Source organism: Tetranychus urticae, chromosome 3 (genome assembly GCF_039701765.1).
Source record: "Tetranychus urticae isolate SD_2017Ah chromosome 3, NJAU_TeUrti_SD_1.0, whole genome shotgun sequence".
In the NCBI taxonomy this organism is placed as follows: Eukaryota; Metazoa; Arthropoda; class Arachnida; order Trombidiformes; family Tetranychidae; genus Tetranychus; species Tetranychus urticae.
Window position 1 is genome coordinate 24,100,766 of NC_142960.1, and position 14,781 is coordinate 24,115,546.

At 34.1% G+C, this 14,781-nt stretch overlaps 4 protein-coding genes across 8 annotated transcripts; 3 read left to right on the forward strand and 1 right to left on the reverse strand.

Moving 5' to 3' along the window:
• The first annotated feature begins 915 nt into the window (after positions 1–915).
• Positions 916–5,212, forward strand: LOC107365315 (putative ATP-dependent RNA helicase TDRD12). 2 transcript variants are annotated; one of them, XM_089269867.1, is made up of 4 exons: positions 916–1,249; positions 1,660–2,227; positions 2,341–2,459; positions 2,536–5,212. In XM_089269867.1, exons 2-4 carry the CDS (start codon positions 2,051–2,053, stop codon positions 5,102–5,104), a joined length of 2,865 nt encoding a protein of 954 aa, XP_089125993.1. In that variant the 5' UTR covers positions 916–1,249; positions 1,660–2,050; the 3' UTR covers positions 5,105–5,212. The 2 variants fall into 2 exon arrangements, with proteins under 2 accessions (XP_089125993.1, XP_015788284.2); XM_015932798.3 differs by lacking the exon at positions 916–1,249 and having other exon boundaries at positions 1,599–2,227.
• A 309-nt stretch (positions 5,213–5,521) lies between these two features.
• On the forward strand, positions 5,522–8,107 carry Cdk4 (Cyclin-dependent kinase 4). Of its 2 annotated transcripts, none has more exons than XM_015932829.3 (4): positions 5,522–5,892; positions 6,701–6,842; positions 6,947–7,411; positions 7,496–8,107. In XM_015932829.3, exons 1-4 carry the CDS (start codon positions 5,657–5,659, stop codon positions 7,658–7,660), a joined length of 1,008 nt encoding a protein of 335 aa, XP_015788315.1. In that variant the 5' UTR covers positions 5,522–5,656; the 3' UTR covers positions 7,661–8,107. The 2 variants fall into 2 exon arrangements, with proteins under 2 accessions (XP_015788315.1, XP_015788316.1); XM_015932830.3 differs by lacking the exon at positions 5,522–5,892 and adding an exon at positions 6,055–6,582.
• An 823-nt stretch (positions 8,108–8,930) lies between these two features.
• LOC107365298 (CXXC motif containing zinc binding protein) lies at positions 8,931–10,125 on the forward strand. 3 transcript variants are annotated; one of them, XM_015932780.3, is made up of 5 exons: positions 8,931–9,121; positions 9,321–9,404; positions 9,502–9,558; positions 9,648–9,729; positions 9,812–10,125. In XM_015932780.3, exons 1-5 carry the CDS (start codon positions 9,116–9,118, stop codon positions 10,063–10,065), a joined length of 483 nt encoding a protein of 160 aa, XP_015788266.1. In that variant the 5' UTR covers positions 8,931–9,115; the 3' UTR covers positions 10,066–10,125. The 3 variants fall into 3 exon arrangements, with proteins under 3 accessions (XP_015788266.1, XP_089125994.1, XP_015788268.1); XM_089269868.1 differs by having other exon boundaries at positions 8,931–9,118; XM_015932782.3 differs by having other exon boundaries at positions 9,073–9,121; positions 9,465–9,558.
• A 536-nt stretch (positions 10,126–10,661) lies between these two features.
• On the reverse strand, positions 10,662–13,899 carry dpa (disc proliferation abnormal). Its single transcript, XM_015932779.3, has 3 exons — positions 13,118–13,899; positions 11,619–13,036; positions 10,662–11,518 (listed from the first exon to the last, which is right to left on the reverse strand). The coding sequence occupies exons 1-3, from the start codon at positions 13,805–13,807 to the stop codon at positions 10,819–10,821; spliced, it is 2,808 nt and encodes a 935-aa protein (XP_015788265.1). The 5' UTR covers positions 13,808–13,899; the 3' UTR covers positions 10,662–10,818.
• Positions 13,900–14,781: the final 882 nt, after the last annotated feature.

Genomic DNA, 14,781 nt, shown 5'->3' on the forward strand with positions numbered 1-14,781 from the left:
ATGATAATTCAATTTGACCAGTTCGAAGTTCACACTCAATTGGTGATGATTACTATGATAATTACTGATGAGTGGGAAAAAGTACTAGGTTTGGATGTGTGGTGTGGATGGCGAGGAAACAAGGACTTCTTTGAGTACAAATCTTTCAAATGCTTATTGCCTAAACTGCTAGTCTAACAAGGGAAGGTTGTCGACCCTACCTGAGGGATTTTAATGTGACATAGCGCAATCGATAGGGCAAACCTTCCATATTAACAGACTGAGTATCTTTTTTCTGTAAATTCAGTGGTTCCTTAGATTTTTGGGTTTAAAGTGATCTAAGTGTCTACTTTTAAAGCGAAATCTCATAACGTTAGTTTCAATTGAAGTTACCACAATCAGATTAACACGAAAACAGCTTATTTACACTATTCGTCTATCAACGTGCTTTCATGATTTTCGATCTAAAAAGATGAGTTTAGTTTAAAATTGTTTTCTTATTGGTGTTTATTGAAATGAAATCAAACTAAGTTAGCAATAAGCGGAAAATTTGCATGAAATTCGATGAAATCTTTGTTAATATTAGGGATAACTTGAGAAACTTGACTGTAAAACAATTAAGGCTACAGAATATCCGCAAATAGTGAAAGCTTTATAAAAACTTGAAAGTATTGAAAAGTCAGAAATCATAAAATGAAACATTACTTACCTATCAGAAAAAGTGTGTTTAAAAGGTTCCAATTTTGTTAATTATGATAATCCGAGGATAAACAAACAAATAACGATAAAAAATCTTTAAACAATATCATTTGATTAATGAAGTGCTACAGCTACATCGCTTAAACAGCATTAACTTCATTCCATAACTGATTTCAATTCAGTGATTTGCAGGTTGTTGTTAAAAACTGTAATGTGGCGCCATCGGTGACTTGAGTTACGCCATCGGGTGTCGATTGTTGATTTGAGTTGTCAAATATTACTGCTTTTGAATTTGTATTAAACTGGTTAAATTTTCATCCTGAGTTTTGATCATTGCAGTAATATGTTCAGAAATACATCTGAGTCACAATTAACTCCATAGTTTAACATCTTTGAAGTGTTTTTATTTAAATTCAAGAGAAGAGGTGAAGTAACTATGTCTTTTTGGATAAATCCTTCTTCGATACTCATCAACTATGAAGAGATCGGAGTCATTGGTTCTGGTGCTTATATTACTGTTCATAAAGCTGGTGATTTAGCTAATGAAGGACAATCTGTGACTGTTAATAAGGTATTTAAAATATACATTTTATTTTCCCAATCCTTACAACCGGCTATATCAAAAGGTTTCCCTTACACTGTCTGTTTTTGTTTTTCAGCTCTTCATTTCACTTTTCTTTTTCGCGATTCCATTTTTTAGTCTAATCTTTCCCTCCAACCTTTAAATGAATTACCACTTAAATATCCTTAAGTATTCCACTTGTCAATATTGTTTTAAGTTACTATATATTATCTTTTATTTTAGTTATTTAACGAAAAAATTAACAGTTGTTAATTAGAGATGGCAGCATCCTCGTCATTCAAATAATTATTTGTTTTTGGCTAGAAATAGATTTGTTTTAATCTGGTCATTTAACTTTTTGTCATCGATCAGTATAGCTAATTTTTTCTTGTGTTTATAATCTTTTAAACAATGTATAGCTTTTCAACTCTGAATCGTGAAAATGAAAACATTGCCAAGCTAATATCTGGCATCAAATTACCTGATCTTGGTTTGGTTAAAAAGCAGTGTATTGCTTTCGGCGAATTCATTCCGTATCCAGTTGATTCGATTAACCAGATTCCTGGTTATGAAACCGATTATCTCCATAAAATTCAAGAAAAAAATTTTTCAACCCCAACTCCTGTTCAAGCTCATCTCTGGCCAATAATATTTCGAGGAAGATCAGCTACATGTATATCAGCTCCTAAGAGCGGTAAGACTCTTGCGTATTTGATTCCTGCTTTGAGCTCTACTCAATTCGCAAACAAGGACCCTGCCGCAATAATTTATGGCGATGAAGGACCGAAAGTGGTTATTGTTTGTTATGGAATGAGTAAAGCGTATGAAATTCGAGATTACTGTCTTGATTTACTGGATGGCGCAAAGGAACCTCGTGTTCTTACCATCACCATAGACAATGAGAAAAAAGTACCACTTAAACTCCTGAACGGCTGTGAAATTTTGATTTCGACTCCAGGACCTCTTAAAAGACTAATCGCAGATGGGGTAAGTTAAAACAATACATTTACAGCTAAGTAAATAAAAAAAATATATTATAAAATGACAATCATTATATTATGGTCTTTTTAAATCATTATGTTTCATTTTTAATCTTACAGTACATTCGTTTCGATATCTGTTCGCTGCTAGTCTTCGATAATGCTGATAAAATATTCACTATTCAACCTGAGTTTGTTCAATCGATTGTTTTATCATATTTTACTTCATATAGGAAAAGGTTTGTGAAATAATTTATAAAATTACAACTACTTAATCAATGGTTCTTACGCTTATTTTATCTATTATGTCTTCAGATTGCGTGTAAATGACGACAATCTTAATAGCTTACTAACTGCACCGATGCTGGTTTTGGCTGATTCATGGACGAAAGAAGTTGCAAATTTTTCCAAGGAATATATGAAAAACTCTATAAATATTTTCGGTGATTTATTTGAAGCTGCTATCGCTCATGATTTAAATTATAAAGTCCATTTTGTTGAAGCCGAAGAAGAACGTATTAGCTATTTAGGTGATTTGATTCATGGTCTTCTTTGCAGAGGTACATTAAATCGCATCGCAATAGTATGCTCTAATGATGCTGAAATTGATATTGTGATTAAAGCAATGACTGATTTGGATGTTGAGCCAGTTGCCCTCGATTCGTCAAACTTCAACTATGAGATTGCTAAATTGATCGATTTATGCAAAAATCATCCCAGAGCAATCACTATCATAACCGATGATAAAATTAAAGAGGTCCCTCAACTCAATTTTATCGACACTCTCGTGCATTACAGTATGCCTGTTCATAGTGATATATTCAGGACAAGATTTCTTTTAATGTCTAATTTAATTAAGAATGGTGAACAGATAAATACTCACTTTCTTTTATCCCCTGTTAATGGTAATCATGCTCACTTTTTGTGTCAAACTCTTCGACGAATCAGTGAAATTCCCTCCTGCTTGAATAATTTGAGAAACTTGTCATACCGGCCTTTATGTGAAAATTTTCTCGCCTTTGGATTCTGTCCTTTTGAATCTACAATATGTATTAATCGCCACGAATTCAAGCCTTGTGAATCACCTAATGAAGATCTTCCTATGGATGGCCAGGTGAAATTCGAGATATGCCATATCATTACTATCAACCAGTTCTACATTCGTATTGTTGAATATCGTGATAGCCGTAATGAAGATGGACACTGGGTAAAATATCCTTGTCTTTATCGCTCGATAAAGAATGAACTACAAGCTTATAAACAAGGACCATTCACTGATGATAAAATACCTACGATTGGCAAGATATATGGACTTGCAGTTCTTGGTACTGTGCATAGAGTGCGAATCATAGAGAACCTTGGCCAATTGACTGTAAAGGAAACCAACGCACCACTCAATGAAGATACGCCTTATCAACTACAAGTGTCTTTTGTTGACTTTGGACATCAAAGCAAAGCGTTATCCAATCAATTAATTGAATTGCCTGAAAATTTGAGAGACTATCCATCATTGGCTTTTAAAGCATATCTTCTAGGAATAAAACCAGTTGATGGTGACATGGAGTGGACTCACAATCCAACTGAAACGCTTTCTAGATTCATGAGTGACGGTAAAGTGTTAAAGGCATCTGCTTGGATACGCTTGCAAAGAAAAAGCATTTTTTGGATTGATAATATGCAAATCACCCAAAACTTGAAAGTTCTTGATGTCATTGTTACCAGTTGGAATCCAAAATCTGATTTAATTGATACTGGTTTAGCCGTGAAAAATGACAAAATGTTTGACCAGGTCAACGTAAATCTAATTGAATTATCTATTAAATGGCGAAATTGTAGTTTGGTTAAATCAGCATCACAAGCCTTCCTTCCCGATGATCTCGAGTTTGTTTATCTTTCTCATTTCCAAAATCTTGACACTTTTTATATTCTAAGACAAACTTATTACAAATGTTTAGAAAATTTGGAGAAAGAATTAGCTAAATCTCAACTAGCTCCCATGAAATCTTTCAGCAATGGCTGTTTGGGTATAGGTATGCTCAAAACAGATACATTTACATCTTACAGCCGTATATTAATCAAACAACATTTTCCTGAAGAAAATTTAGTTCAAGTTTTCTTTGTTGACTGGGGTGAAACGAACAAAATTCCTTCTGATTGTTGTTTTACCATAGAAGAAAAGTATATAAAAAGATTGCCATTCCAGGCAATAAAGTGTTCGCTTTTTGGAGTTGAAGGGTCGCCTGAACCTGATGCCATTTATGACTTGACCAGAACCGAAGATGACATATTCAAGGATTGTTGGATTAAAAAAGTTAGTGGATCTAAAGAAAATGGCTATTCTATTAGACTTTGGTTTCATCTGGAAAAGTCGGCTTGTGAAACTAAATTTCATCTTCTATCAAATTGGCTAGTTGAAAATGGACATGCTAAGTACTCGGATCCCAGTGAAAAGGAACAGGACAAAATTTTGACAACGGTTAATCAAAAGGCCAATGAAGACGAAAGTGACGCTTCTTTTGAAGAGGAATGGAAGAATGGAGAAAAGGAATGTCTTCAAAATTTACTAGGCGCTATCGATAATGGAATGAGAAGCTATTTGGGCGAGCATGCTGAGAAGGATCCTGTTCAATTTGATCCTAAGAAACTACCACGAGCTAAGAGATTGATAATGCGATTGAAAAAACAGAAAGAAGCAGAGCGACGTGCACAAGAATCGAGCAGTGACTCAGAAGACGATAACGCCAAAGCACCAAAAGAATTCACACCATTACCTAAACGTGTAATTGATTTCAGCAAAGTTTTACCATACGACCCAACTACATCAGAAGAATCTGAATTAGACTCAGATCTTGAGGATGCATATGGTATTGAAGAGTTAAATTGAACAAATAATATTTTTATGCCAAATTTTATACTAATGTACTGATTGGTACAGAATTTAAATTTTTAATAAAATGAGTTTTTATTTAACTCAAAACGATTTAACCAAAAATTATGTTTCATTTGTCTTTTGTTATTTGCGCTCCCGAAAAAAAATGGTCAAAGGTTATGGGTTTTACAGGCCTCACTTTTAGGTTGGAGTGAGAAGTTTAAAGTTTTATACTCTTTGCTTGGCATTCAGTTTTGGTTGTTTGTTGAGGTTTCTTGAGGGAGAAACTGTATTGAGGTTAGGATTCTGGTTATTGGTTGTTTAGTTACAAAACCATCAGCAGCTAGTCTCAACAAGTCATACAAGATGGCCTTACTGCTATTAGAGTAAAATAAACTGTGGATTTTTATTCTGAGCTGATTAATTTTCCTCTTCAGTTCTCATCATTTAATTTATTTGTCAATGTAGTTTGTGTTGGTTAACGTCACGAATAGTTCCATAGTTTAACATCTTTGAAAAATCTTATTGTTTTTATTTACATTCAAGAGAAGAGTGTAAAAGAAAAATATGTCTTTTGGTTTAACTTCCTCTTCGACAGCCAACAACTATGAAGAGATCGGAGTCATTGGTTCTGGTGCTTATGGTACTGTTTATAAGGCTCGTGATTTAGTTAACGAAGGACAATCTGTGGCTATCAAAAAGGTTAATGTGGCCCTTTATGATGATGGTGTACCAGCAACTCTTATCAGAGAAATTGCTCTCCTCAGGCAACTAGAAATGTATGAGCACCCAAATGTTGTAAGGTATGTAAAACTATGTTTAATAAGCTTTTATCTCGACAATTATCTGTCTAGACAGTTTATATATTTAACAATATCTGGCATTATGATGGTGATGATGACAATAATGATTATTGTATCGAAAAAATGAGCATTTTTATTTTTCTTAATCCTTTCAAACGCATGGATCAACAGGTTTCCCTTACACTTTCTGTCCTTGTTTTTTAACTCTTCATTTTACTTTTCTGTTGCTTTATTTTTCGAGATTCCTTCATTTTAGTCAACCCAATCTTTCCCTTCAACCTTTAAATGAATTACCACTTAACAACATCTAGAGCAACCCTTGAGTATCAACACTCATCAACATGATTAGCCATAGATTATGTATCAAGTTGAAAATTTTCTTTGTCTCATTCCCTCCTTTTCTTCCTTTTCTTCCTTTTCTTCCTTTTATTTTTCTTTGTTGCTGTTGCTTCTCACTCGCTCATTCTCTTTTTAACATTACGGCAACTTTGTTGCATTGTTTGCTGCTTGTTTGTTGATGATTACTTCAGGTGTGGCCCAGCGGTCTAATTCCTGCGACGAATCAGTAAATATGATTGGTTAAAGCTCGTGCTCGAGCTATTTACAGAGGCCGATTAGAATGGCCGGAATCTCCGCTAGGAGGTCTTCCTTTGTTGTAGTTTTACTGCTACGTCGGTGGTCACTCACACTGTAAGCCACGTAATATCATGTAATGATACCATCATCAACAGAAAGCAAAACAAAAACATTTATATTGTTACATGTGAGCTAATTCTCGTTCTCTATCTTTCTATTCTTTTATTTTTAGGTTGCTTGATATTTGTTACGCAAAACGATTAGAAAAAGAAAAACAATTAATTTTATACCTCGTCTTTGAATATATTGAACAAGATTTATTCGAATACTTAGACAAATGTCCAGCTCCTGGCTTGGGACCTGATAGAATAAAGGTTGGTTAGTCTCCAGATCTTTAACTAATGAATAAACTTTACTCTAGATCTTGCTTATCGTTTCATGTTTATTTATTTTATCTTTGCCTCATTCTTTATTACAGGACATTATGTACCAGATACTGAATGGTGTTGATTTTTTACATTCCAATAGAATAGTTCACAGAGACTTGAAGCCTCAAAACATTCTTATTACAAATAGTGGGAGAGTAAAACTGGCTGATTTTGGCTTAGCTCGAATCTACGAGGATTCACGTGTTTTGACATCAGTTGTTGTCACACTTTGGTATCGATCACCAGAAGTTTTACTGGGAGCCAGCTATGCTAGTTGGGTCGATATTTGGAGTTGTGGCTGTATTTTTGCAGAGTTACACCGTCGTAAGCCATTTCTTCGTGGTGCATCTGAGGCCGATCAACTAAGTAAAATCTTTTCAGTAATTGGTAGTCCATCAGAATCAGAATGGCCAGAAGAATCATATTTTTCATGTAATGCATATGCTGGATTCAAACCTGCCAATTTGAATGTGTTAATACCCGAAATGGCATCTGATGCTTGCGAACTTCTCAAGGTAAACATTAGATATACGAACAGTTAGAACATACATATTTCCAACTTTTAATTTTTTTTGTTTATTTTTACGTTATTTTCATAGGCTATGTTAAGGTTTAACCCTCGATTGAGAATAACAGCCAAGGAGGCCCTTAATCATGTGTATTTCGACGAATATGTGCTTCATCCACCCATTTATGAATACGAATGTAGTAATGAGTTAAATCAAAGTACATCAAGGAATGGAACCAAAAAGCAAGCAAAGTAGGAAGCAGACATCATTGGAATATCATAATGAATTCATTATTTAATCTTGAAGAACGCACACCCTGCTTAAGTTTTTTTCATTTTATTCCTCCAATCTCATTTGTCACGTCTTCCATTTCACTATCTCTACCTCTTCCTTGCTTACTTGCTTCCTTTCTTTGATCAATTTGAGCCAAAACATGCACAAAACTCACAAGACTCATCAACAGACTTATTGATTGTCCGGGATGATGCACTGTAAACTATTATTTATACACACTACAAAGTGAATCATTTACTCATTGATAAAATGATATAATTTGCCATTTTCTGAAAAATGACCAATCTATACTTTAAGCCAAACGTCAATCTGTTATAAAAATGTCTTTTTCTTGTTAAATCAAATAATACTTTTTCTCACTGATTTCAATTTCTAATGAATGAAATAATAAATTAATTTTGTCTGTAATCTCATAAATTTTATTAAGATAATTTTTAAACAATGTACACATTTTTGAAAGAAATGTTAATATTCTCGATGACTCGCCAACGTTACTCGTGGTGACGAGCCTTTTCACAAACATTAAACGACATAGCGAGACAAGCTAAACAAAATTTCGGTGACGTTTTTTACAACTTAACATAGATGTTTATCTTGTAGGCAAATAAATGGAACAAAACAAAACCTTAATTTATGAGCGAAAGATATGGCAACAATTTGCATGGCATTGTGAGTGTACTTCCTATTTTGTAATCAACTTGTTGATCGCAAGTTCAATATCATCTATGTTACAATTGATATTTTGTTTATCAAGTGAGGGTAAAAAAGTTGATTGATTTGAGGTAAAATATGGGAAAAAATCTTGACTTTCATGTGATAAAATTGTTTTAGATCAAAGTTGAATGACATTGCTTTCCATTTCTTTATTTTTCATTCTGTTACATGCTTTATTCCCCTTTCTAGAACCCTGATATTCATATTGCAACAGTTTTTACTCACTTGATATCGCGATAAAAGAAAACAATTTAAAATTAATTTACTTCGCCAGATTATTTAAGCGAATCTATTAAATCTATTTATTTTATTATGGTTCAATGTTTCACCGAGAAAATTTTCGCATCGAAATTAAATTTTATTTCTGATTGCTCTAGTCAAATACTGAAGCCTAGCAATTTATTTAGTATTTGCTTGAAGCCATGATTAAATAAGCCGCTCTATCCTCAATCATCACATCCCTGTGGAGCTTTTATATCTCTGTCTATTTTTCTGTCTCTTTTTCTTTTTTTCTCGTTTTTTGTGTGTCTGTGTGAGAAAAAAAGTTAATTTTATTCAAGCTGACTCCAAACACTAACTTTTTTAATTGTAACCTCAGGCTAACTTCCCAACCCAAATTTGTAGTGATCTACACTATAACTTATCACCATAACCATAATCATTGTTGGAACATCGTAAAAAAGTCTGCAAAATTGTTAGATAATGGTGGTAAGAGTGCTTTTTGTTTATTTTCATTCTCATTTCCAATCAAATTTCAATTAAACTGGCCTTTTCTTATCTTATTCACAATTTAACTTTCAGTGTGTCCTTCATAGTATCTTTCATGTATTTGATTAGAGTAATGCCCTCCTTTTAATTGATTGAATTTCAATGCCATAACTCTGCTTTATTGATTCTGTTTTCACAGAAAATCGCTCTTAAAGTTAAAGCGAACTTGGAAAATGTAACCAATTTAAAACCAGCTAATGATGATTTCGAATGGATTATCAAGGTAAGCTGTAAGATTCATGGAACAACTTCTCATAATAGTACGATATTTGATTATTTTCAGTGACTAAAGTACAGTATTATGCTTTATTATGGTCCAGGTTAAATGTAACAGTTGTAATGAGGCGTCGGATAAATGGCATCAACTTACAGTCAAGGTAAATGATCAGTAACGAGTTGGAAAGTGTTCATGAATTCATTTACTCATATTCGTTTATGTTCTTTTTTATTAACATTTCATCATTAGGAAACATACGAGTTAAAGGGAAGCCGGGGAGAGGCTCATTTTGTTTATAAATGCAAATTATGCTCAATCACCTCATCCATCTGTAAGAATTTACGAATAATTACAAATCTTTATCAGACTCGAGAGATATGCAATTTTCTCATTACTTTAATTTCGTTTTTTAGCCATTTTACCAGAAACTATTGGAAGTTACAATGCTGATGACAGTCTAAAGTTCAAGAAGCTGATTGTATTTGATTGCCGAGGAATTGAGCCCATTGATTACCAACCACGAGACGGTTTTGTGTGTGAAGGCCTTGAAAGTGGAAAAGTTTTTTCTGCGGTTGAGTTTCAAGATGGTGAATGGGCTGATTATGATGAAAAAGCTAACGAATCAGTTGGAATTTATGAGTTTGAATCAAAATTTGAGCGAGATTAAACCGATTAAACTGTTTACATGAACAAAGACATTTGCTAATAAAACTTGTTTCATGTTTAATTGAATAATCCATTTTTATTCGTTTTAAAAATTGTGTTTATTTCAAATTTATTGGGTAAGATAGAAAATGTGGTTCAGATATTCATCATTCTCTTATCAAAGAGTTACCATTTATTGGTTACTCTCAATTTCGCCTTTATATCATCATAACCAGATTTACATCAAATTTTCTCGGAATTGAATTCTCGTACTAATATAACTAACAGTCCCTATTAAATATAAATTTAAACGAAATAATCAATTTAATTAAGACTAAAGCTCAATTAAATCGAATCGAGTTGCTTCAAGTCGAGGAAATTTGAATAAATCGCATACCTAAAATATGTATTAGGCTCTCAGATTGAAAACTTTTCATGTTCGAATAATCATTTGGTTGTGGGTCAATGTATTGCACAATAAACACCATCAAATCGATTACAATCATCATCGAGGCCATTAACAGACTATAGCTGCGAAATATTCAATTTGGGAATATGAATGAATTCAATTTAGAAAAAATGGCACAATCAGTTAGAACATTAAAATACAAGGTGAACTTTAAAATTTCGAATGATATTTTATACTTTGAAAGTGTGAAATGAAAACATTCTCAATAGTAAAAGTTAATCACGATATACATGAATGATATATCAAATAGATGAAATTGATAACTTGAATAGAAAGGCATTCAATAAAGGTTTGATTCCACACCGGTTAAATTTCTGCATGTGTGAGTCGGATGAATTTACCAGCAAGAACAACAAGGAAACCTTCATCTTGAAGATCTTTAAGTGCATCTTCAAACATTTCACGAGTTATTAAAACATCAGAATCCGATTTAAGTTCTTGATAAATAGTTGATGAGCTGAATTGGTGTGAATCTTGACTTGATCCAACATGTACACTTTTGCTCATCAATAATTCTTTCAAAGTTTTGGCAATAACGGCACGTTTCTTTCGTATAGAGGCACTCATTCCAGTAGTCAAGATGGAAACATCAATTTTACCGGATATTGGATCAGTTGCCGACTGTTTGATAGCTTCTCTGTGGAGTCTTTTAGCTTCTTCAACATCGGCAAGAGTAACAACATTAGATAATCTAACTTTAGCATGAGCTTCGGCCAAACGAATTAAGGCTTCAAGTTGTCGAGGGTAAGCGCTAACCATCCCTTTACCAATTCCAACTTTACGCATTTCTACGTAAGAATGAATAAGGGCACTTCTGGCTTCATCGGATAATTTAGGGAAACAATGCATTCGAGCGTAACTTATATAATCACGAATAACTCCAATATCGAGATGTTCTTCTTCCTCTTCTTCTCGAGATCGATAATAAAGTGAAACTAAATGTCGAGCAAGCCTTCTATCGTAATTTTCATCTTGAGGATCAAGAAGTAAAAATATTAAATCAAACCTGAAAATAAAGGATAAAATAATAATGAATCAATTAGAGAACTTCCTTGTTATAATTACAATAAAAGAATAACGAATATAATTTGTAATTTGAAGTTTACCTGGACATTAACGTATGTGGAAGCTGGATATTTTCAATAATTGTTTTGTTTTTATTCCATTGGGATTCAACCGGATTAGCAGCAGCGAGAATTGATGTTCGAGCATTAAGTTGACAAACAATTCCAGCTTTGGCAATTGAAAGGGTTTGTTGTTCCATAACTTCATGTAAAACTGAGCGAGTAGAATCTGTCATTTTGTCAAATTCGTCAATACAACAAATACCACCATCAGATAATACCAAAGCACCAGTTTGAAGTACCAATTGATTAGTGTCTGCATCTTTTGTAACATAAGCCGTCAAACCAACAGCAGAAGATCCTTTACCACTTGTATATTGACCTCTTGGAACAAGTCCATAGACATACTGAAGAAGTTGAGATTTACTTGTACCTGGGTCTCCACAAAGAAGAATGTTGATCTCAGATCGAAAATGTTTTTGCTTTGCATTATCATTAGTTGGTTCTTTGTGAGTCCCTCCGAATAGTTGCAGTAAAATACCTTTTTTGATATCTAAGTGTTCGTAAATACTCGGTGCAAGGGCATGTGCTAACCTTTCGTAAAGGTCTGGTAGCTGAGATAGCTGTTTAATTTTGTCCACTCTTTCAGGGGTAAACTTGTATTTAGCATCATCAGAATGAAGACGATTTTTATCATGCTTACGAAAATGTACAACATCAATATGTGATTTGAAAATAGCTTTCACACTACGCTGTCTAGGATTCGATCTAATCGCAGAAGCCCGATATATTCCTGTAACTGTAACACGATCACCGGGTTGGACAGAATCAACCAAATCAGCACAAGCATACAGTAACGCAGTGTACGGAGTTTGGCCAGCAGGCATATCATCAGGTGACTCTTGCAACTTTATCTGCTGCTTGTCAATAAATTCACACATGTTATGAACCAATTGGTATGAATATTTCGTGTTACAATGTGGACATAAGGTAGGTTCATGAATCCGACCGCGGTCAACTTCAACAGAACTTGTTGATTGACATAAAGAGCAGGCAAAGAATGCTGTTTTCATTTCAGGAATGAGGTTAGAAATTCTGGTTACCATACCATTAACGGTTTTCAATTGATTTATATCCTCGGGATTTAAAGAACGCAAATTATCTTTTTGCATAACATTATAAGGTCTTATGTTGATTGGGTCTGAAAGCTGTGCATCTGGATATATTTCAAAGAATAATTCGTTTGTTGCCATATCGAAAGCAGGTATAACTTCTTGAGGGTAATTTATCAATTGGCGATACAGGTCTGCATCAAATTGATGAATATGGGCACAATTCACATCCAAGTACGGATAATCACCAAGTGCATAAATATCTTCTAATTTCAGAAGATAAAGAGATTTCCTGATTGGTGCATCAGCATCGACATCCATTCGTCCACCATTTCCATCAGAGTTTAACTACAAGATGATTATAAGAATGATTCAATACATGTTATGTTATGAAAATTTCAAAATGTTCCTAGCTTAAGAAATACTCACCAAATCTAATTCATCAGGTTCAAGTGAGGCAATATCAAGCCCATCCCAACGAATAAATTGTTTGAATTTTGCTTTACAAACAGAAACGGAAACATCCGTACCCCAAATTACAAGTTGAGGATCAATAACTGTTTGCGAGCTTTGAGATCGCACATCATCCACATCAGGAAGACGACTCCCTTCGGATGCATCGCCTCTATCAGGATGCACATCGCTGATGTTTATTTGTCGTAAAAGTCTGGAATCAGTTGCTATATCTGCTCTTCTGAAGGAACCATGGCTGCGAGAGGGACTTTTCAAAGATCTTATATTTCCTTCACTAGAACCAAAATTTAATGGTGAAGAACCTTCGAATGGATCACTCAAGATGTAACCAAGATTCAAACCACGTCTAGAGCCCAATTCTGATCCTCTTTCTGATGCAGCATCAAGAGTTCTTTGTGATGCAGGAGGTTGTTCATCCAAAAGTGACTCAAATCCACCGATGGTACTATTATCATCCAAACCATCCCCACCTTCTGGGTTTAGCCTTCTTGAACTACGACTTGGTGTTCCTCTAGAAGCACGAGATCTTTTTGATGGCGTACCTGCTTGTGAGTTACGCGGTGAAGTTCTTCTAGAGCCTTCACTGCTCTCAGACATTAACTGATAGACTCTAGCTGAACGACGAGAAGATGGTGAAGATGACATTTTGACAAATTGGTAAAAAACTTAAAACTTAAACGTTAATAAGAGAAATTAAAAGGAATTTTGAGAAGTTTAAACCGTGTGATACAAGGGCAGACTTTTTTTGTTAAAGAGAAAAAATTGGCGCCAACTCTTTGTTGTTACGATCGATTCTATCGATTCAATTGTGAGCGCGCTTTATAATTTCGTTTCTAGGTGGCGCACCTATAAACCTTTGGATTTTAAAACCGGAATTAAATACCGAGGCTTTCATTGAGTTAGCACTAAAGAGACCTCGCGTAATTAAAACGGGTGCTAACCTCTTTGGTTAGCACCCGTTTTAATTGCTTCCCGCATCCGTTCGTTATGTTTAGAATAGAGATAACTTGACCAGTAATGAAGCATGTTCTTTCCGGTTAGTTCTGAATCCAGTTTGATACTGATTGTATCATTACCTACGGATGTTTCTACAGCCTTACCTTATTGTCTAATAAATTAAAGATTGTATAAACTTTCGAGATTAAGATGCGTGAACTCAATGGGGTGCTAAATCAATGGAAGTACAATGTATTTAAAAGCAGTTTGATTGATCAATAAACGAATAATCAATATATGAACAAGTCCATGAATCGAAACTGTACTAAATAGTAATGCTAAATATTAACTAATCATTTAAAGCTGGAAAAGTTTTTGCTTACGGTTCTAAATTAAATAGAATTTCATTTTCTGTAAGAAGATTCGGAAATGAGATTCAAAAACTGAATATTAACATCATATTTCCCAGATATGGGATAACTTCGGAAGTAGCAAACACATCATAAACCAGTAGACTCGCAAAGTATATGTTCGTACCAAACTTACAAAGGGTGCAGTATTTGATCTCAAATCATCCCTAATCCAATGTCAAGGTCGACGAGGAACAAATTATCTTGTCTTTTAAAATGGGTTATAAAATGTTCAAGTGATATTATTAAAAGGTTACAGCCATCGTTCTGAAA